The sequence below is a fragment of the Myotis brandtii genome, unplaced genomic scaffold, assembly GCF_000412655.1.
Source record: "Myotis brandtii unplaced genomic scaffold, ASM41265v1 scaffold208, whole genome shotgun sequence".
NCBI classification, from domain to species: domain Eukaryota; kingdom Metazoa; phylum Chordata; class Mammalia; order Chiroptera; family Vespertilionidae; genus Myotis; species Myotis brandtii.
The window spans coordinates 3,187,762-3,210,827 of NW_005357764.1; the positions used below are offsets into that span (position 1 = coordinate 3,187,762).

A 23,066-nucleotide genomic window follows, 5' to 3' on the forward strand; every position below is an offset into this window, starting at 1 on the left:
AATGTCATTGAGTCTAGTCAGAGCATAGAACGAATTCCAGCTTTCATTTCTTAAAATTTTCTTCCTTGGAAACATTTATTTTTGTACCGGTAATTGTCATGGTTCAGTCAGCCAGTGTTGGAGTGTTATGGGAGAATGGATCCGAATTCATAACATCAGGAGGAGCTGGGGAAGATCCATGAGAAGAGTTGGAGAATCAGGAGTCACCAACTGATCTGAGCAGCCAGGCACATCCAGGTAAGTATGACTATGAAAGATTCACTGTAAAGATGTCTATAGCAGGGTTCCTCAAACTTTTTAAACAGGGGACTAGTTCACTGTCCCTCAGACCGTTGGAGGGCCGGACTATAGTTTAAAAAAAAAAAACTATGAACAAATTCCTATGCACACTGCACATATCTTAGTTTGAAGTAAAAAAACAAAACGGGAACAAATACAATATTTGTATTTGCATGTGGCCCGCGGGCCGTAGTTGGAGGACCCCTGGTCTATAGGATGCTGCTGCCTCTCTATACCTCCCTTCTTTGTAGGTCCACAGCCAAACATCTGGTGGTGGATCTGAGTTGCTGTTAGTCAGCAGGTCCAACAGTTGGAAAAAAGAAATGGGCATGGAGCTCCAGAAAAGGCCACTTGGGAACTGCCAAGCACCTGTGCCTCTGTCTATCCCTGCATCTGATTACAAAAAGACTTCTGGATTAATGGATGCTGCTTCCATTTTGCCTTCCAAATGCCATGCAAGTTCCTCTTTTGGCCAATTCTAACCCAGAATCACACAAAGAAGGGGATTCTTGGAAATGTAGTTTGCTTTTTACCTATAGATGACTAATATGATTTTTATTTTTTCAGTTTGCTTTATAACAGAGACAACTGAGATGAAAATCCATATTCTCACTCTCTTAAAATAACAGTATTCTCACTCTCTTAAAATAACAGTAAACCTTTTTAAGGGCTTATTATATCCTGAACATTCTGTTAACCACTTTACCTATTAAACCTCACAGCAACCTTGTAAGGTAGTATTAATATCTTCACATTATAACTGAGCAATCTGAGGCTCAGAGAGTTTTGGTAACTTGCCCAAGAACACAGTTTAGTTGGATGTAGTAAAACCACTAGGACTCCAAATTCTGTGCACTCAATTATCCTGATTGCCTCCCTTGTTCACCACTTTTGAAAATAGGTGCACAAGGACTTATAATCTCATCACAGACTTTGTATTTAAAACTATCCAACTAATTTTGAAATTCTCAGATAATTTTGATGAATTCCAACTGCTCATCTGAATTGTACAGGCTTTTCAGCTGAAAATACTTTCAGGTATTTCAATAAGTTATTGTTACAAATTAGAGAGGAGGGGAAAAAAGAAAGAAAAGAGAAAAAGAAAGAGGTAAAAATGAAAGAAAATGAAAGAGGAGAGAGGAAGAAAGGAAAGGTCAGAGAATGAGAAGAAAGAAGAAAAAAGTTAATATGTAAAAAAGTTTTGCTTAGTGAACCATATTTAATTCTATTTTCACAATTTTCATAGTTCAGAAAACAATAATTCTGGATCCAAACCCAAGGGGAAATGATACTTTTATAAAAATTTTCTGTGAAGAAAGCAAATGCTTACCTGCATCCAGAGGTTTGAGAAGTACCAGATATCCACATTTCCACCAGATTGTCCCTGCAATATACTAGTAGTTCCTTTTTTTAAAACAAGGCAGAGAAGTTATTTTACTTCTTTCCTATTTTTATTAATTTCAGAGAAGAAGGGAGAAGGAGAGAGAGATAGAAACATCAATGATGAGAGAGAATCATTGATCGGCTGCCTCCTGCATGCCCCACACAGGATTGAGCCCACAACCCGGTGCCCTAACCAGGAATTACTAGTAAACCATGACCTCCTGGTTCACGGGTGTATGCTCAACCGCTGAGCCATGCTGGCCAGGCCTAGTTCTTTATATTTCTTCAATATGAGTTTGTACATTAAAAAATACCAGAACAGAATATAGAGAATGTCTGTAAACAATTTTGGCAATGGGTTCCTTTTTCACTGAGCATGATCAACTAGAAAACAGAACACTAAGCCATTTTTTAAATCAAATTTAATTAGATTATCCATTTCCAACCAGAGTAGAACCATCATTATTTGTTGAGCAAAAAGCTTTCATGAGGGTCTACAGAAATGATTCAGGTGTGGAAGGAAGCATCCAATGGGTCCCTGTTGTATTGTATCACCTAGTATAGAGACTCATGAAGGAAAAGTATGAAATACATAATCAAACACCAGATGAGAGTATAAACAAATCACCCTAAAATTTCAAAGGAAGGACAATCATTCCTACTAAGGAACATATGCAAAGGTTTTGTGAAAGAGAGGCTAGGTACTAGAGATGACCCATAAAGGATGCGTAGAGGTGGTCAGTAACCGGGGCTGTGGAGAAATGTTTCCAGACGGGAGGACTGACACAAGTAGAGGCACAGGGGGTGGGATTGGGGTATGGCCAGTACAAGGGAGGGGGGAGAAGGACTGATTTCTTCATTGTCAGTCACGTGGGAAACCTACAGGGGTAGTAGTGAGAAACAGAACTGATGGTTTGGGTGGGGGTGGGGAGGCATAGAAAGGATGGTGGGGAAAGATGGAGAGTCTGAGACTAAGCGACTTATAAACGGAAAGACAGTATACAAGCCTCTAGGCATCTGGAGCATGGCAAGGAAAACTGAAGGCTCGTTTCACCCACCTCATAATTTGGCTAAGAAAAAGGCCTGGCCTAATCAATATATTTGGATCTAAGTTCTGTGTCTCCACTTGCCAATATAGAGAGCCAAAAAGAAGTTAGGTTCTCCTTGAAGATGTTTGTTATTCCCCAAAGAATCTTTTAGGAAAAGCAAACAGCCTGAGAAATATTTGTTCATTAGATGGATTCTGGCAGCAACCAGAAAATTCCAGAAAGTACCAAGCACATGCACATAATACACTTGATTCTTGAAACAACTGATTTAACTGGTTATTGTCATTATAAAGTACTTTCATCCAGTAAATGTATTGATAAAACCACCCAGATGTATTTCTGATATTGTAAGACAGAGAGAAAGTTTGGTCCAAAAAATTCTTATAGAAAGTGTTGATTGCTTAATCCAGTTTTACAGTCATAAGTAGGACAGATGTTTTGGTTTGGGTTTTTTTAACACCCCCGTGCTTATTGCTATAGAGAAAGTCAGTACTCTCCAATGTCTTGCTCAATTCGAGAACATCCTGGCTGCTGATTCTTATATGGCTCTATGGCACTCTCCTGAAATGTGCTGCTGATACATTCCACATGTAACCATTCCCCCTGGAAGAGAAACCTTCCGCTGAGTCAGATGGGTCTACAGAGGTGCAAACAGAACAAACAATTTATGTCTTTTAGAACTGCTGATGTGTCTATCTTTTTGCCTTCTCGCAAGTGGGAAGGTTTTCTCTTCCCAGTCTAGATGGAAATCAGTACTTTCCCACTGGGAAGTATGGGTTGCCTAAGGCAGAATGGCTTCAAATAAGAGAGCTTATCTCGGTTAAAGTCATCGTCGCTTCCTGACTTAGTACACTGTCTGTAGCTTCACTCCCACCTTGGCTCCCTGACCAGCAGATGGGTTCACTTAGGACAGCACGTCGGCCATGTTCCCACTTGGTTCCAAATGTACGGTGTGGACACCAAACACATTGTAGGAGTGTATGCAGGTAGGAAGAGTCCAAGGGGCCTCAGGTAGTGAATGGGTTAAGACAGTAGGTTGGGACACTAATTTGCTGTAGCAAACTAAGAAGCAAATGCTTGCCATTTCTCTACTCAAAACGAAGCTGACAAGCTAAACACGATTAGGTTTCACCTGAGCCTGAGACTCTGGGAGTGAAAAGATGAGAAGAAACAAGATCTTGCCTATCACATTTGAGGCTGCGTGGGCAGGGCCAAGTCTGCCGGGTTAGCTTAGTAATGATCAGAGAGAAAAATTAAGTGATGTTTCTTTAGGTGACTATCTCATGTGCTCCAAATTATACTGAAATTCTGGCAGCCTTTCTCCAAAGAATAGCTCTCTTTAGGTGACTATCTCATGTGCTCCAAATTATGGGCCGTAATACTGAAATTCTGGCAGCCTTTCTCCAAAGAATAGCTCCTCTTTATAAACCTGTTATTTCTGACTCTGTATGGAGAGGCATTAAGTGCTACACATATCTAATTTTGGCATCCTATTAATTTTAATGTGTAGCCCCATTCAAGCATCCTAAGTGTGTGTGTGTGTGTGTGTGTGTGTGTGTGTGTGTGTGTGTGGTGAAAAACAAGGCAGGGTGCTGCATTGTTCCTGTGTGTTGATGTGTCATTTTGAGCGTGGCATCCGAGTACAGCTGAGAGAGCTGGTTTCAGGTGCCGGTAGGAGAATCCTCAGACTCATTCATAATGGACGAGTCTGACAGGACCAGCCTCACTTGCCTTTGTTTCCTCCCTTAGACGAAGGGAGACATGGATCTCTCTGCTTTGCCAAATAACAACCATCCTGACAAATTCCTGCAGCTCGACGTGAAGTTGTTGATGAGGAACTCGGCCCTCCTTCAGGCCAGCCTGGTGAGGTTTCCGGGTGGGAACTACCCTGCGGCCCAGCACTGGCAAAACCTCGTCTACTCACAGGTACGACCTGGGAGCCCGAGGACGGGGACGGGGGCTCCTTTCTCGCTCTCTGCCATCTCCGCATTTGTGCAAAAGGAAGGCTGGGGGGAACCGAGGGCAAGGTCGCGTACTCATTCTTGCCACAGAGAAAGGTCTTTCTTCCTTAACGTAAGAGACTCTGTGATCACTTTATCAAAGATGTGAATTCTCCCACCCATTCATTCCCCTCCAACGTTAGCTTCCCAGCATGTCTTCATTTTAGAGTTTGCCTAGCCCTCACTTTACTCCTCTGAGGATTTTTCAAACCAATTTGCAAATAAGGTTTTGGAGGGAAAAGCAACCTCCATTTTTTGGTGTATTCTAAGCACAAAGCATCAGAAGCTTACATTGGAAGCTCATTCACCTCATTCAGACCAACTGCCTTTCATTTCGTGCAGGAAAGACTCAGACGGCAGGAAAGTGGAAAGTTAAGGATGGAAGGAAAGGATACAGCAGGAACTCTCCACCTTGTAAAGGTGCTGGCTGTTATTTTAGATACTCGTAGTCCCTCCACATGGAAGGACGTACCAACCAGGTCTTCAAACCCAATGCAGACTGGGTTTCTTGCTTTCTTCTTTTGCATCTTCCTTCCTTTTGCTGACCAGGAGAGAATAAAACTGTGATGAGTTCCATGTGCTGGAATAAACATAAAGGCCCTGACTGCTGCACAGCTCATGAAACAGGAATCATCTTTGTTTTAAGATGTGAGGGCTAATGGGGTTAAGGGTTAGTCCATTTAGAAACAGGAAGAAGCATTGCGTTTCAGAACAGATGTGACTGACCCGCAAACCCCTGCAAGTCATTAAATCCTTTGGAGTGGTTCAAATTCCCTGAGCAGAAATTTGTTTTCTTTTAAGAAACAGTTGCTACTCATGAGTCCTGGTGTAAAGTGACTCCTTTGTGGTGCGTTTTGTGGGCTCCTGGGGACCTTTATCATGAGATCATTCAAAATCAAGTACACTCAAATGATTATGTAAGTGTTTCCTCCACCTATAAGGGTTTTAATTTATTTCCATGGTAAGGCAGCTTATTATGACAACTGACTTTTTAAAATTTTTGCATCTTTTCTATTTGGAATCCTCAAAACCCTCCTGCCCATCATATGCACCTTTTTGGTTATTGCTTTTGTGTTTTGTTTAGTTTTAAGCTAAGTGCAATGAAATCCCTCCTTTTCCTTCCTTATTGTTTATATCATGGAATAAAATGATTCAAAAATCAGTTAAGAAAACCTTGGCTTTCCTATGCTATGAAGTTAAGTCTAAGAAAACATATCCAATAAATTCCTTTCAGGTTGGAACACATACATCTAACATCTTTTGTTTGGTACTGGAGTTGACCTATTTTCTTCATGTGGAACTTCACAGTTTCAAGCTCTGTTGAATATTATTCCAAAACCTGAATGAAACACAAATTTTTAAAGGGTATATTTTTCCACAACCTCTATTGGGTTGAAATAGTTATTCAAGGAAAAGCCAAGGAGGTAAAAAAAAAATCTGCTTCATATGTCCTTGAATAAATTATTGGTAATTGTAAACTGCAGATAAAGTTGATTTTGTTATCCTTCTACCCTAAAAAGAAATATTAAATGATTGAAAAAAGGCCAATTTACTATTGAAATAATGCATGGGGATGTAAATGGGTGTAAATCAATTACAAACTCAGGTAGTTGGGTAGGTGTAGCACAAATTATGAGTAACAACAATTATATTTACTATTTCAGATTGCAATGTGTCAATAAGTAATTCTTCCCTCCTTGGCTGAATCTTAAAATCTGAGAGTGATATATTCATTGGATAAAAAAATAAATCTAAAAAGAAATGAACACACAAAATTTTTCAGTAACTATAATGATAACTGGAAGAAGGCGCTGTATATACCAAGTGAATTGAGGTGTTGGGATACACAAGGTGGCAATTGTCAAATAGTTCTTAATTTAAAACTATTAGAGTAAGGACTCTACTGGGGAGACATTACGCATTGAATAAAGAGGTTAGAAATTTGGCTTCTTGTGTCATATCCTCAGCAAGACAGTGTGAGAGACATCTGTTATGGCCCTTATTCAGTCCATGCTTCAGTTTATTTCCACTTGCGGAATTAGGATAATATTCATTTTACATATTTCCTTAAAACTGAGAACAAAATCTGACAAAAGTAATTGAGAAAAAATATTTTCTATACAAGTATAAGAAATGTACATTATTATTATTATCATCATTTGTCAATATTCAAAATGTGTTGAAATTATCCTTTCATTATAATTTGGAAAACAGCAGATAATATCACTTGCATTGTTTGATTTATACTGTGGATGGAGGTGTATATGTGTGTGTGTCTGCGTGTTTGTAGATGGTGGTGTTGGAGGATGTAGTTAATACATCTGTCAAGCTACATGGCTAACTCAAGCAGTAGATTTTATACTGACCTGAAATCCACACAAACTTCAGATTTATGTCAGCTTATCATTTGGCATTACACCACCCCAGGTAGGTGCATGGTGTTTGGGACTCAGACTACCTCAAGGAATGTCAAAGGATTAACCTACAAACATTGCCTTCAAAATTGCTGGTAACTCAGCAGTTAAAACAAAAATCCCCTAGATACCAAATATGAAGTTGATTTACATTTTGAAAATGAAATGGATTTTAATAAGCACTGCCTTTATAATTATTCAAAGTATGTATACATCTTTGGGACACCTTGTATGTATCATTTATATTCATTATTATTTGTTTTTAAGATTTTTAAAAATTCACATTTTACTTTCAGAGTTGAGTCCCTATGTCATTTTTTTAATGAGCTGAAGCAATACAGTGCATAAAGAAAAGTGAACACAGGTTCAAAGGCTTGCCAATGGCCCCAGTCAACTCCCTTCTGCGCAGATACACAGGTCACCCATATTTGTAGAGAGTACAAGCAAATAACCCTTGATTCTACTATACTTATAGTTCTTAAGTTCTTTCACTAGAGGAATAAAGAAGCTTCACAACAAATTTCATCTCAGTGTACCGAGAAACTTTCTCCAAAATCTAATGTTTCTGGTTGTTAAAATTATTTGGGGCATGCATCTGATGAAGGCCCTTGGAATTGTATTCTACATATTTCTGCCAATCCCTTTAGAAAACGGGGCAATGAAAGGAAAGGGCTGATTTTTTATTTAGTTTAAATGATAAAATATGTTTTTGCAGATATTGCGGTGGGCCTTTTTTTCTGATTAGTAGTTAGACTTCAGAATATTTTCTGACTAATCCCTTTGCTGTATCTTTTCTTGGCATCTGTTTCAGAACCCAGGAACATTCCTCACTAAACCTGAGAGCTGGAGCGACAGGCCCAGGGTAAGAGGCTCTTCTCCCCGTGACTTTTAGACACTGTTCTTCACTGGGTTTATTTCTTAATCACCTTTCCTTGCGTGGCTGTTGTATGCCCATGAAAAAGAAGTGAATTTGGTGAGTATCTAGCCAGGCTCTGCCACAGGCTATCATTCTGGTAAAATAATATATACATCTTCCTTGCTGAATGGGAAAAGTGAAAGACGCCACAGTAATTCTGGGATCCCACTGGGAACAGTGTGTGTGGCCTTCTTCCTTGAAGGTGGGGAAGGTTGTTTGGGATGCTTCTGCTCTTGAGACCTCCTGATGCGTTGTTCTCTGATGTCCTTGGTGCCATAGTCTAGGAGACATTCCCATGTTCATTATTCTCTTTTTCCATATCAGAAGTGGGCCCTCCTTCAAGCCTGTATAAGGATTCAAAGTTTACTCCTATTCATGGATATTTGGAGGCCTAGGGTTATTGTTGTTGCCTTGTCTGTTTTTTTTAATTTCAAACAATAAAAAACTTTTAGGTGTAGGGTAATGGTTTCTTTGGTAAAATATATCTTACAAAAATTAATAAGCTATTTGTTAGTGTGAGCCTTGCTTTTCTGCCTCCCTTTCTCTATCCTTCGACTCGAGGACAGCCACCTGGAGGCTGTCAGGGATTAGTTATGAAACCACACCCTTAACATAATCTTTACCCCAAGTCACTTCATTCAGCTGAGATGTTTTAATGGACTTCTTTGGCCCAATGCTTTTTAAAAAAAGTCTGTATATCAGTTTTTGGGGTCTATAAACATTCAGATTTTAAACAGTAGAAGACATAAAATTTCTAAACTTGCACACTGTCCAGTTCTTTCTCTCATTTCATCTCTTTCTTGTATTACACCAATGCTCTGCTTCTTGTAGTATCATTATATGTACATGAACACTCTGATAATATGTAAGTATTTCTCCTAGAGCTACAGGTGATTAGATTCCCGTGGCCACCAAATGATTTTCATTTTAGGATGTGAATAGGCATCATTCTAGCTTCTGATATTGCTTTATCCTTTTCTACCACTTGACTGTAAAGCCAATGCCACACATTTGTGGGATTTCAAGATGCCACTTGTGTGTTAGGAGGGGCACAGTGGGCTATACTGTGATGATAAATACCCCAAAGACTGTCAGTTACTATAAAGGAAAAAACATTATTGCTCATGAAAAAGTCTGAGGAAGAGCAGGTGTGTTTGGGGGACAGCTCTTTTCCAAGCAGTAACCCAAGGCTTCAAGTTCTTTGTGTTTGTAGCTCTGCCATCTCAGACCCTAGCTTACAGTGACAGAAAAGAAGAAAAATGAGCCAAAAATCTTTTGGTAGATTTCAAGAGCCAGGCTTGGACGTGTAGCCTCTGCTATTTTGTCCATAAATGATCAACTAGAAAAAAAGCTGCCTCCAGCCCAGCTGGTGTGGCTCAGTGGTTGAGCGTCAACCCAGGACCGAGGTCACCAGTTTGATTCCCAGTTAGGGCACCTGCCCGGACTATGGGCTCAGTCCCCAGTGGGGGGGCGTGTGGGAGGCAGCTGATTTGCTTCTCTCTCATCGATCTTTCTCTACATATATCTGTCTCCCTTCCTCTCTCTCTAAAAATCAGTTAAAACATATTAAACAAAAGTTTGCCCCAGTTTAAATTCAAGAAGGGAAAACAAAATTGGTGTGCATTTAACCAGTCACCATAATACCCAGCTCTCATTTGTTTACATTTGCCTGCTATATACTTTCTACCTTCATTCACTCTTATTCTTTCTGAATCCTTATATTTTAGGTATTTCTCCTGTAAATATTACATAACTGAATTTAATGTTTAAGATAATCTGACAATCTGTCATCTAACTAGAGGGTTTAGTCTATTTACATTTAATGTGATTATTTCTCTTTTTTTTTCTATTTTCCTGAGGCCTCCCCCCATTTTTTTGTTTTATTTCTCTTGTCTTATTTTTTACTTTCTCTTATATTTTTTTAAAATATGTTTTATTGATTTTTTACAGAGAGGAAGGAAGAGAGATAGAGAGTCAGAAACATCGATGAGAGAGAAACATCGATCAGCTGCCTCCTGCACATCTCCCACCGGGGATGTGCCCGCAACCCAGGTACATGCCCTTGACCGGAATCGAACCCGGGACCCTCCAATCCGCAGGCCAACGCTCTATCCACTGAGCCAAACCGGTTTCGGCCTCTTATATTTTTTTACTGCTTTACTGAATTAAGCAATACATGTTTTAGTAATATCTCTGTGTGATCACTGAAGTGATTCCTTAGTGTCCTTATAAAAAAAAATGCCTGATACTCTTGTTACTGTTCAATGTTTTAGCTGTCTCTTATTTTAAAAATCATATGTTAATGACTACTATTTCTATTTACCATGAAATCAATGCTTTCTTAGATTTATACATATATTTATCAATTTTCTTTTTTTACCTTTTTGTTTTCTTGCTCAGCATTCCTTTTTGCATCTTATTTTTTCCTTCTAGTACTAATTTTATTCTGCCTGGAGTACATTTTTTAGAGATTCCTTCTTTATTGACCTATTAATGATATATTCTCAGTTTTTATTTGTCTAAATATGTCTTCTATTTTACTCTTTTTATTGAATGATAAGTTACTTATACATAAATGGTATAAATAATAAATTGCATAAAGAATAAATGGACTAAGTAATGGTTAATGCCAAAAAAGGTTAGGTAAGTTTTAAAATATTACTTTTTTACATAAATATTTTAAAATGTAAGTTATCTTAGAGTCCATATAACTAAAATAATGGAATTACTATTGAGTTTTCCTTTGCTAAATAAAATCTATCTAAAATGTAGATGAAGAGTTGTAATCAAATACATGCTTTTTTTCTTTCTTAAGCTATTTCAAAAATATTATCAAAGTATAAATGAACTCCAACTATAATTGGTACTTTTATGCAGCCATCAAATTGTTAATAAAGCTATACTCTTAACTTTTAAGTATATGTCTTTCAGGCATGAGATTACCATGCAACACAAAAATAAATGGCACCATGTTTGAGGAGAAATCTTAGACTTTCAAAAATGTGACTATAGCTCTGATTATTTTGCTATGTTTTATATATTAGTTTTTCAAGGTCCTTATACATTGTAATAGAGTGTATTATTTTTTCTTTACCTTGAAACTGTTCCCTCATTTATGGAACTTCCTTGTTTAAGAAACTCAAGGAATAATCTAGCAGGCAAGAAAACTGACATAGCCAATTTATCAATGTCAGAAGAATTATTCCTCCTCAAAGATGATCAAAGATGTCTAGCCTTGAAGAAAAAAGCTTGAGTCAGAATTATGCTAATCTGAAATGATCTAAATTTCATATCAAATTGTTTTTCCTCAATTCAGAAACATTTTCATGAGGTCATCCATCTTAAAGAGAAATACTAAGTCAAGATGATTTATTATTTCACTGCAAACTTCAGTATTACAGAATATAAATTGATTTTGAGCATGCTAACAACCTAGTAAAGTCAGAGAAGATCTCTAAGTTTATCTCTAATTATGTAAAAAAAAGTATGGATTAAGAAAATTAGAAAAACCTAAGACCAAAGAGAATGTGAAAGGTTTTATACAGATGATTTTTTGAGACTACTAGCCATTACACAAGGAAACTATGTAATATTAGTTGACAACTTAGCGTATATAAATACATACTTAACATGACCTACATACTCCAGTAGATGCTGAGGGAATCAACCTACTGATGATCATAAATATGACACAGAGGAATATTTATTGCTACTATTGAATCTTCTCTGTTTTGTGAAACACATTTTAAAAATTGCTATAAATTAATGAAATTTGCTGCCAGTTTTTAAGGGGTAAGCCTAAGTTTTCTGAAAATTAACTTATGTGGAATTCCTCTCCCTGATGCCCCATGATAAATGAAGCATTATGCTATAAGTTTTTTGTTTCTTCTCAATTATATTTGGCCAATGAACAAATTTTAACTTAAACATTTTCTGCCTTCATGATAATTTTGTAGTCATAAGGAAAAAAAAAGGAGGGGGAAAAAAAACTGAGGTCAACTTAGACGAAAGAAAAGCACACATTATATGATTCCATTTATATAAAATGCAAAAAAAACAAAAAGAGAGAGAGAGAGAGTCCAACTGCCTGACACTGTTAAATTTGGAATACTGGTTATCCTTGGGCAGAGTGAAGGATAGTGACTGGGAGAGCGCATGAGGCATGCTGGTAATGTTCTGTTCCTTGGTAGAATCTTAAGGTTTATTTGGTTTGTGAAAATGTATTTATGATATATGTGCTTGTCTTTATGTATATTATGCTTCAATTAAAATGTTTTTTAAAATCTGAAGGTCAATATTAGAGCCATCTAATAGCCAGCGTGTCTGTAGACACAGATAGGAGTGCTATGCTAACTTAGTCCATTTCTCCAAGATATCTGAAATAAGAGTCCCAAGAGAATTTTCATGAAAGCCAAGGCATGTCTATAAATGCCTTTTAATCTTGACTTTGCTGGGTTAATAGAGCAATATTAAATATTATTCTTATCAGTCATGGAATGCACAAATAGAAATGAAATGTCATTAAATCTCAATGCAAGCGAGCTGGGGAAAATGGCTTTGTTCAGAATTCTACAATTTGAATTAAAGAACAGTGTTCTTTCTCCATAGTTATAAAATAGCATTTTAATGAATGATTACTGAAGCCAAAAAGATTATAGGCAAAGAAAGAACTCAATGGCTCAGCCGGCATGGCTCAGTGGTTGACTGTCAACCTATGAACCAGAAGGTCACGGTTCGATCCCGGTCAGGGCACATGTCTGGTTTGTGGGCTCGATCCCCAATGTGGGTAGGGTGTGCAGGAGGCAGCCAATCAATGATTCTCTCTCATCATTGGTGTTTCTATCTCTCTCCCTTTCCCTTCCTCTCTGAAATCAATAAAAACATTTTTTTTAAAAAGAAAGAAAAGAAAGAACTCAATAAAATAGAATTCTAGGTCAAACTAGATCCCAGACTCCTTTCCTCATTATCCTAATCTGTTGGGTTTCCAGGCAGAATCAACACATTTTGGGGTACAGTTCTTTCCTATTACATTTTCTGTCATCAGTGGCCCGCTGGTAAGAGAAGCCTTGTCTCTGCCTCCTAACAGAGAGAAAAGAAGAATATTACTGCTCAACGAATGAGGGGATCCAGTGTGAAGGGTGCTGTCTTCGTAGATAGGCCTCCACCATCTCTCTCATCAGTTCTGAAGAATAACCCACTATATGGTGATGTAAGCTTGGAGGAAGCTATGGAAGAAAGGAAAAAGAATCCTTCATGGACCATCGAAGAATATGACAAGCGTTCCCTGCACACAAACCTTTCTGGACATCTGAAGGTACTCAAGGCAAAGAGCCAGTTCTTCAGTTGAAGGGGGAGATCAGTTAAATATCCTAAACAACATCGGTTTTGAGGTGACAGGCATTCTTCACTGGGCACAGAGCCTCCAGGTTTCAGGCCATTTTAGCCTCTGGCTTCCCTTGTTCTCTCCTCTCTTTGTGTTTATTTATTTGTTTTGAGTTTTACAACAAGTTTGATGTGGCACAGAAACAAGGTTTACCTGGAAGGTAAAAGTTTTTTGAAAACTAGCTTGCCAAATTATGTATGTTTTCCCATGGTTGTGTGACCACTTGTGTTCATGGATACTTATGAATCTCTTGTTCAACATGTATTCAAAAAATATTGATTCAATGTTCTGTCTTCGGCACTGTGCAAAGCAGTTCTCATCAAAGATCATTTCATTTCAAGCCCACTCGGTGATTTAAGATTGCAGACTTACATTTTGGACTCTTTCCTGTGTCTCAGTAACAAAACAAAACAAAACAAAACAAAAGCATTTCAACACAGGAAAAATATGCAATGAACTCATTCACCCAACTTAAGTCCCCCCACCCCACTTGTATCCCACGCCCAGTGTCACCCATCACACAGAGGATCTAGAAATACCTGAAAAGCAGGAGAGTGGCCCTCTCTTTTCTGAGTTGGACTGGATTCCTTCCCAGCCTCTGCTTGCCTCTGCTGCCCTGGAGCCAGGAAGGCCTGACGGTTTCCAAGTACCCTTTATGCATATCTGTTCATACATTAAGTATCTAAAGACTTTTGCAGGGAACAGCCTTATGTCCTCTTAAAATCTTACACTTTAAAAATCTCAAATGTGCACTCCTTGAAATATCTCATTGTCCGGAGTCTTTGAAGTTTCTTAATCTCCTCATAGATGTAATGTATCTCCTCCTTAATGTAGTCTCTTTTCCAGAGAAGTTTCCATAACAGATGCTTCCCCCATAGCAACAATAATCATGTGTTTTTTATCAGGAGCCTGAAGATCAGCCTCTAAGAAGTCACTTCCTACAAGTAGGAAAAATGTATTGATTTATTTCGCAAACATGTCTTGACTGTAGAACCAGATAGAGCGACAAGATTGAGAGAGAGGACTGTGCCCATCGTGGTTGTAGAAAGTGCTGTGCAAATTCAGAAGAGAACAAAACCACATTGGATTATTAAAAGCCTCGTGAAAAGTTAATTTATGCTGGATTTGAAAGATGTGGAGAATTCAAAAGATATAGATGGTTTGCATAAGTGTGGTGTGGGGGTGGGCTCTTCTGTCAGGCGTAGCAAGAGGAAATGCACAAGTACAAGAAAGTTAGAGAATTTGTCAGACTAAGCAGTCTAGTTTTGCTGGCGCTACAGCCGAAGTAATAGAATAATGGGAAAATAAGGCTAATACAGACTAAAAGAAATTGTTTGAATGTAAGAATAAGGAAATTGAACATTATTGGCAATGAGGAGTAATTTTTTTGTTGGACAATTCCATGAGTTATGTTTAAGAAGCTCAAACATGAGGATGATGGCTATATTGCTTTTCTATAACCAGGGTCTACCCCCTCCCCCCATCCTCTACATGAAATTGCTCACTGCAAAGCAGTGGCCCCTCAGGTCACAGGCTTATTTGCATTCTTGAGAGATGTTTCTGGAAGTCATGACTTTTGTTTTGATTATAATTTCTTCCTATTTATGAATACCTCACCTTTCCCTATTCATACCTCTTGTTTAGCAGACAGAGCCCCTAACTTATTTCTGAAAACTTTTCACCACCATGGGTCATAAAAGTTTAAAGTTTCTTGGGCCACTCTCTTTTTTCTAAATTACTAAGAATATATATATGGGGCTCCTTTTCTCCTTTCTTATTTATAAACTAGAGTCCCAGTGCATGGATTTGTGCACTGGTGCGGTCCCTAGGCCTGGTGTAAAAGGATAGATGCAAAATGCAAGAATGCAAGAAGAATTTTGACCTCCTGAAGAATCCCACATATCCTTCCCCACATCAACTCCTACACTCCATGTCTGTTTCTTTCACAGACCTCATCTTCCTTTCTTCAGAATTCTTCAGGAGTTTCTGCAAAATGCAAGAATGCAAAACAGCCTAAGTGACTGTTACAACTGAACCACCTGAATGACTGGAATGACCGGTTGAACAGTCTCTATGATGTACACTGACCACCAGGGGGCAGATGCTCAATGCAGGAGCTTCCCCCTGGTGGTCAGTGCACTCCACAGGGGGTATGCCAGAAGCCGGGCTCATGACTGGTGAGCGCAGCTGTGGCAGGGGGAGCCTCTCCCGAGTCTGCGGCAGCACTACCGAGCGGCGGCAGCGGTGGCAGGCACAGCAGGCTGGGATAAGCATGAGCAGCACGGTGCTAGCTTGGGCTCCTCCCTGGCTGCCTGCTGCTTGGTGCACTGCTACATCCCCCGAGAGGTCCCAAATTGTGAGAGGGCACAGGCCAGGCTGAGGGACCACCCCCCCTCATGCAGGAATCCATGCACTGGGCCTCTAGTATGTATGTGTGTGTGTGTGTAGGGAATGTGTGTGTGTGTGTGTGTGTGTGTGTGTGTGTGTATAAATGTTCATTTGTTCAAAATCTTAAATCTCCAAAAGTTCTTCACTGATTGCTTTGAAATTTTGAGACAACATTGCATTCGAATACGCGTGTGTTTTTATATACCTATTATATAGATGTCACACCTGTGACAGGTAAAAACATGCTTTCTTTGAAAAAATGCAGGTAAAATCATGCTTTTTTTTAAAAACACTGCCATCTGTTGGACGTAAAAGCAACACACGCTATACTAAATATTTTACGATTCCATTTCAATATTTCTAATTTATGATCCATTTACGATTTCCAAATTTCCAATTTTATGATTCCATTTCAATGTTTCCGATTGCATTGTTAAATTGAATTTTCATATATTTCGATTTATTTTCATTTTGATTTAATTATTTCGTGTGACATTGCGTTGGAATTGAGCTGTGCAATTTACCATAGCGTTCATTTCGTGAGTATAGTTTATTTTTTTATTTTTTCATTGTTTTTCATTTCGTTGTTTTTTTTTTTTAATATATTTTATTGATTTTTTACAGAGAGGAAGGGAGAGAGATAGAGAGCCAGAAACATCGATGAGAGAGAAACATCGATCAGCTGCCTCCTGCACATCCCCTACTGGGGATGTGCCCGCAACCCAGGTACATGCCCCTGACCGGAATCGAACCCGGGACCCTTCAATCCGCAGGCCGACGCTCTATCCACTGAGCCAAACCGGTTTCGGCTCATTTCGTTTTTTTAACTGTTTTTCTTATTTTTCAGTGCAATGTGAAATTAAACATATTAGAAACGTGCACTTTCTTTTTTCTTTCTTTTCCATTTAACCAGACTGAGCCACAGCAATTAAGTGATTGTTCAACCATTCGACCATTTGACTGGTAGCTATGACACGCACTGACCACCAGGGACAGATGCTCAATGCACAAGCACAGAAACATGGAACAGACTGATGAATCTCAAAGGGGAGGGAAAAGGAGGGAGGGCAGGAAGAGATTAACCAATGATCTTATATGTATACTAGAGGCCCAGTACACAGATTTGTGCACCGGTGGAGTCCCTCAGCCTGGCCTGCAGGGATCAGGCTGAAACTGGCAGTCTGACATCCCTCAAGGGATCCTCGGTTGTGAGATGGTGCAGGCCAGGCCTAGGGACCCCACCGGTGCGCGAATCCATGCACCGGGACTCTAGTTTACAAATAAGAAAGGAGAAAAGGAGCCCCATATTTAGCTATGAAGGGAAGCTCTAAGCAGAATTCTGGAAGTCCTCACTGAAGAATGGAGGCAATTAACCTTGCAGACAAAGTGCAGGCCGCTGATGAGGACACACACAAGGGCGAGAGTAGAGTAGACAATTTAAATCATCTATCCTTTTGCACCAGTCATCCAAATTTTATTTTAATACTTCAGCGTTCCTAAAACTATAAAATTGAAACTAGTAGCAATGTGATGGAACAGTTGTATTGCCATGGCCAGATTCCATCCAGCCCCCTGCAGGCATGCACATTGCCTCTTACTGGGCATTGGTGAGTCTGAAACTAGTTCACTGACCCCGAAGCTGCCATGGAAATTGGCTGATTTTAAGTCCACTGAGACTAGAGAGTGAGAGAGAGGGTGGGCAGTCCAACTGCAAGCTATTGCAGTAATTCAGGTGAGAAATAATGAAGAGGGTTTTTGAAAACTAGAGTTTCAGCATTCACCATGAATTTGTTGTATGCTTACTGGAATCCAGGCAGAGACACTGACTCTTTAGCACTGAACAAAGCTGGATAGAATAGAAGAAAAAAATTTTTTAATGTATGACCACTAGAGTTCGCAGGTGATTTGTTGGACACAGGAATGAGGTTGAGTTGAAGACAATTCTTTCCAGCTGAAAGGAAGATGAGGCCCGTGAAAGAAAAAGACATGGAGTGTAAGAGTTGATGTGGGGGAGGATATGTGGGATTCTTTCTTCAGGAGGTCAAACAGTGCCAAAGTTCTGCACGTCAAACATGCTGTCACCCTCTACAAGGGGGACCAGCAACCTAAAAGGCATGGAAGGGACCCTTGATTCTTAGTCTTACTCCTCCTCCCATGTAAGTCAGCTCCTGGATTTACTGAAAAGCTCATCACATATGTTTATCTCTACCTTGCCAACTAAATCAAACCTTGAAGGCTCATCTAAAGCAAGGGAGGAATTTTAATTTAATTTCAACTCACTAACCTGATTGGCACACACTATTCATGAGATGTAAGAGGCACTAAATTGGCATAAAAGACGGCAGAAACACTTGAGCAATTTAGTCAGTAAATCATGCAGGCCTCCTAATGAATTCTCATGCAGACCTACAGCTTGGAGCCACAGGGATTCCTGGTCAGCCCAGAGGCTGCACTTCCGTGTGGGTGCTGTTCAGGGAAGCCTAGCCTCTCTTATTTGAATCATGACACTTCAGCCTCAACCAAGACAGTGTGAACATGGGCCTTTGGTACCTCTGGCGGCGTTTTGTCTACAATCTTGTATTGATCACTGATTGAGCCTATTCTCCATGTAATTTTCTTTTAGGAAAATCCTAATGACCTACGGTTTTGGTTGGGAGACATGTACACGCCCGGTTTTGATACCTTATTGAAAAAGGAAGAGGAACAAGAGAAGCATTCAAAATACTGTCGAATAGGTCTGATTTTGCTCCTTGTTGCCTGCATCTTGGTTTCCATAGTGACTGTTAGCACATTTTTCACCTAAAGAAACTGCCACAGACACAACCACCTGACATTTCTTAAAAATCTTTTCAAATAAACATTTGCAGAAAAACATGTTCAGGTGGTGTGAGTGTATTGTTGATTGCTTGAGATTTGTTGGCTTTCTCTACTTTGTGCTCTGAAACCTGGGTAAGAATTCCAGTCTGAACTTTGTCCTTTGGGAAGAATGCTGGGGATTGAAACCACAGAAAGTTACTATGTACAACCCAAACTAAACACTGATAGAGAGCAAAGCAGCACCAACAATTGTCAACAGTCTTGTTTTAAAGCTCAAACTACATTCGTCTTGTCTTTAAAGCACTGTTACCTTGCTCTCCTCCACCCCCACCCCGTCATTACAAGGAAAGTTGAGCAGGTCATTTTTTGACCAACTGCCAGCCACACAGGGTAAAAGCTTCTGGTTGTGCTGCCTATTGAATTGAGTTCTGCTGTTTTATCTTCCTTTATTCCTCTTTAAGCCAGAAAAAAAAGAGGAGAAAGTGAAGACTTCCTTTAAATGTATTGCTATTTCCCCAGTAATCCTTTATAATGCCTCTGTTTCATGTAGTAATTCCAGTAGACCTAAACTTAGACAGGCCGTAGTTATATAATTGATTACATTTAGAGCCAATTGTGCTCATGAAGTGATCCAAATTGGTTAGTGGTGGCCCCTGGTGGCAGGCAGTAAGAATGTCTCACCAGCCATGGCTTAGGAAGGAACGCCCTAAAAAGCAGAGGAAATACTGTGAAGAGAACAGGATTTGAACCCTAACCGTGCCATTTGCTAACTGTTGGACCTGGGAAGTTATTCTCTCCCGAGAAGGGATAATATCGTCTTCCCAACAGAACTTGCCTAAGGACTAAATAAGAGACATAGGTAAGAGCAATGCCTGGTTCCCAGTTAAGTAGCTCCATAGTTGATGGCAGTTGTTGCTACTCCTGTGTGCTAGCTTATTGGCACCCTGGAGTCATTTTACGTTGCCTGCAAATACCTGGGGACATTGTTCTGGCCACAGATTAATAAAGTCACTACCCCTCTCTTTCTCTTAGAACTCCCTTCCCTAAGTCCCTCATCTCCACTCCTTTCTTTTCTTTCAACTCCCCCAGCCCCCACTATGTTGTGCAAGAAACAACAAAGGTACTTATTCCATTTCTCATTAGTCAGATTTTACCCTTTGGGGTTGCCATATCATTTTGTTGTATTTCTCTTAAAGATACTTGAAATAAAGTCCATCAAAGTGCAGCTGTACTGTACAATAAAATCATTGTGCACAAAAATTGTCTTAAGCATCTTTGCAGCCTTTAACGTCTTACTCCTCCACTCCTCTATGATAGGTTCCAGTCCAAATTAGAACTGAAACAAGGAGAAATGAACTCCCAGGGGACTCTCTGAATGCAGGTCCACTCTCACTGTGCACACCTCCTGGACAACCACTTGCTATTACAGTTGACCCTTAAACAACACAGGGCAGGAGCGCCAACCCCCACACAGATGAAAAATCCACGTGTTACTTTTGACTGCAGTTGGCCCTTTGCTTCCACAGATTCAACTAACCGCAGGTTGAAATCAGTATTTCTGTCTGCGGTTGGGAATCTGCGGTTGGGGATGTGAAAATACTGTTTTCACCTGCTGCTGGTTGAATCTGCACATGTGAAACCCATGGAGAGGAAGGGCCGACTATTGATTGAAAAAGATCCACCTACAAGGGGACCTGCACAGTTCAAATCTGTGTTGTTTGAGGGCCAACTATAGACTCTGTTTTCAAAGCTTCACTGCCCAGTGTTTGCTTCCGAGGAATTCGAACATGTTCAGGTTCCTGCTACCTGTGGGAAGAATCCGCCGCAGCAGGTTGCTTCTGGCCATAACAGGTAAGGCTCTCAGCGCTGAGCGGGGCAACCACAGGAGTGCGGAGCTGCTCAGCTGAACTCCTGGCCCATCTCATTCCCTTCCCTTCTGCCGAGTCAGGCCCTAGGACTCTGCTCGCTCTGGCCCCATTCTACTCTCATCTCTCACCATTTCTATTTCAGCATGAATGAGTTATCGCTTTGCTATTGCTCCCTAACCAATCTTCGTTGTTAGCCTTTAATGTCACTATAGAATCAAACTATATTATTATCCCTCACTGGGTTAATGTTATGCAACTACACGAGAGTGAATGCCATGAATAGAGAGAGTACATCCCTGTGTGCACTCGAAATCATTCCGTGAAAACAGTTCCAATTTCTGCAGTATGGGTTTTGCAATGGCTCAAGCAGGAAAATTATAATAAGGTCACAGAAAATATAGAGATGATAGCCCTAAAAAGCCTTACGTTAAAATCTAGGTTTTCTTAAAAAGTGCTGATCCAGAGTCAATGAACTAATGTTTTAAAGCATTTTAATACAATCTTTGCCATATGATAGGTGGTCAATAAATAGTAAGTATTATCTGCAAAGAAGTGACTATTTTAGTCACTTTTTTTTTCTAAATTGAGGTAAGAATGTCTGGACTCCATAAATTCTTACGTAATAATGGTTTCAAATAGTAATTTTTCCCAGGTTCTTTAGAAAGCGAACCCCCGCAAAAGTTTTGTTTTGGTATATTAGGTTAATGTGAGGGAGGCCAATAGCAAATAGTATTGCATATTCTAGATCTAGAGCAGTGGTTCTCAACCTTGGCTGCACATTAGAATCACCTGGGAATCTTTTTAAAATCCTGATTTCTGGGCCTCATCCTCCAGAAATTCTGGTGTGTTTTTTTGGGTCGGGGCCACAATGTTGTGGCGCCCCATAACAAAGAAACAGAATTTCCAGAGGATGAGGCCCAGAAATCAGGATTTTAAAAAGATTCCCAGGTGATTCTAATGTGCAGCCAAGGTTGAGAACCACTGATCTAGAGGAAAGAAATCCAACTGTGGATACTTTTTTAAATTGCTACTCTCAAGGGCATGTGAGATCTTGCTTCCAGGCATATGTGTCAGTTTGGCTCAAATAAACTTATCAAAATTCAAAAATAAAAAGCAAAATGCAGCTCTCATGTTTAAAAGAAAAATTGAATTTATGTGACTCACTGAAGGCCATCGCATTACATACGCGTTGCTGTCACCTAGTGGAGAGTTTAGTGAGTGGAAAACAAAGAAAGAGGGCTCATGGCTGCTCTGTTTATTCAGCGTGCACTCCTGCCATCTGGTGGTGACACGTACTGGGCCTCTCTCAGCCCATGAAAAAGCCTTTACCAAAGGGACATTGTGCAGGAAGGTGAAGGCCTAAGTATGCCTCTGATCGGAATCAGTTCCATTGGGTGGCCAAGGATGCCTTGAAACCTCCCCCTTGCAACCAATAATTTTGATACCCTCTCAGCTTGCAAGAAAAGAGATAGACTGTCCTAGAGTCAGACAGACCAACACTTGAAGGCAGAGATGGGAGCCTCAGCATACACTCCGGACCCTGTTACACAAAATATGCTAAAAGCAGAAGTATTCTGAGAGCCAGCCCCATTCCTAACCTCAGCTTGGTTAAGATTTTAGGAATATTTAATAATTTGATGCTTGTTTTAGATATGCTATGATCTGAATTTCTATATTTTTATCTCTCTTGAGAGTTTCAATATTTTTAATTCTTCTTTTTTCTATACCCATTGTTTATGATCAGTTGTTAAATGCTCCCCTCATATAATTAAAGATGTAAGTTTATCATAGGTGAGAAATCATTTTTCAAACTGTCATTCGATAGGGTTGTGAAATCACAACCTCTCTAGATTTGTACTTACATACCCACAGAGGCTAACACTGTGCTTTTTAGAGGAAAGGTAACTTTTTTGGTTCCTTCCAAATAATCACTTAGTCCAGGCTCTTGCCAAACTTGAGGTGAGAATATTCAACCAAAGTGAGCAACTTCAGGAATCAAGCACAGCTTTCTGCCAGGCAGTTCTGCTCTCGCTGACTCCTGTACCTGCTCAGATTTCACTCTCAGTGCAGATTGCTGGGAAACATCAGGACCAAATTGGGGCCCTCTCTTCTTAAGAAGTGCATGGGATGTCCCGTGTGCTTCTCCTGTCCTGTCCTCATTCACGGCTCCATCTCATAGTCTGTCCTCTGCCTCAGCTTCCTCCCTGCTTCAAATATCTGGTCTCTCATGGTACTCTGTTTTTGCTCAGTGTCTTGGACCTATTGAATAGATAGAAAGTAAATAGAGATAGAGCGTACGGAGAATTATAAGTGTGTATTTTTTATATATATGTATATGTATACATATATATAATGCAAAAGGCTCTCTTTCAAAAGAAAAATTTGAAATTTAAAAAATCTTAAAAAGAAATTAGTTTTTTAGTAAAAAAATGATTTCTAAGTTTATTTGGCCAAAAAAATGCGAGTCACGATTCACACAGGTTTACTTATGCATACTTACTGTTTTCAAGTTCCTGACAAAGAGAACAAAGTAAGAATTCTTCTTAAGCTAATTAAAATGTGTTAGTTT

General features: G+C 39.6%; 1 protein-coding gene across 3 annotated transcripts; it reads left to right on the forward strand.

The window, feature by feature from the left end:
- Positions 1-88: 88 nt before the first annotated feature.
- Positions 89-18,634, forward strand: KIAA1024L (KIAA1024-like ortholog). 3 transcript variants are annotated; one of them, XM_014539181.1, is made up of 5 exons: positions 89-237; positions 4,461-4,637; positions 7,937-7,987; positions 13,128-13,355; positions 18,436-18,634. In XM_014539181.1, the coding sequence occupies exons 2-5, from the start codon at positions 4,473-4,475 to the stop codon at positions 18,613-18,615; spliced, it is 624 nt and encodes a 207-aa protein (XP_014394667.1). In that variant the 5' UTR covers positions 89-237; positions 4,461-4,472; the 3' UTR covers positions 18,616-18,634. The 3 variants fall into 3 exon arrangements, with proteins under 3 accessions (XP_014394667.1, XP_014394666.1, XP_005865583.1); XM_014539180.1 differs by lacking the exon at positions 89-237 and having other exon boundaries at positions 4,378-4,637; XM_005865521.2 differs by lacking the exons at positions 89-237; positions 7,937-7,987 and having other exon boundaries at positions 4,378-4,637.
- The last annotated feature ends 4,432 nt before the right edge of the window (positions 18,635-23,066 follow it).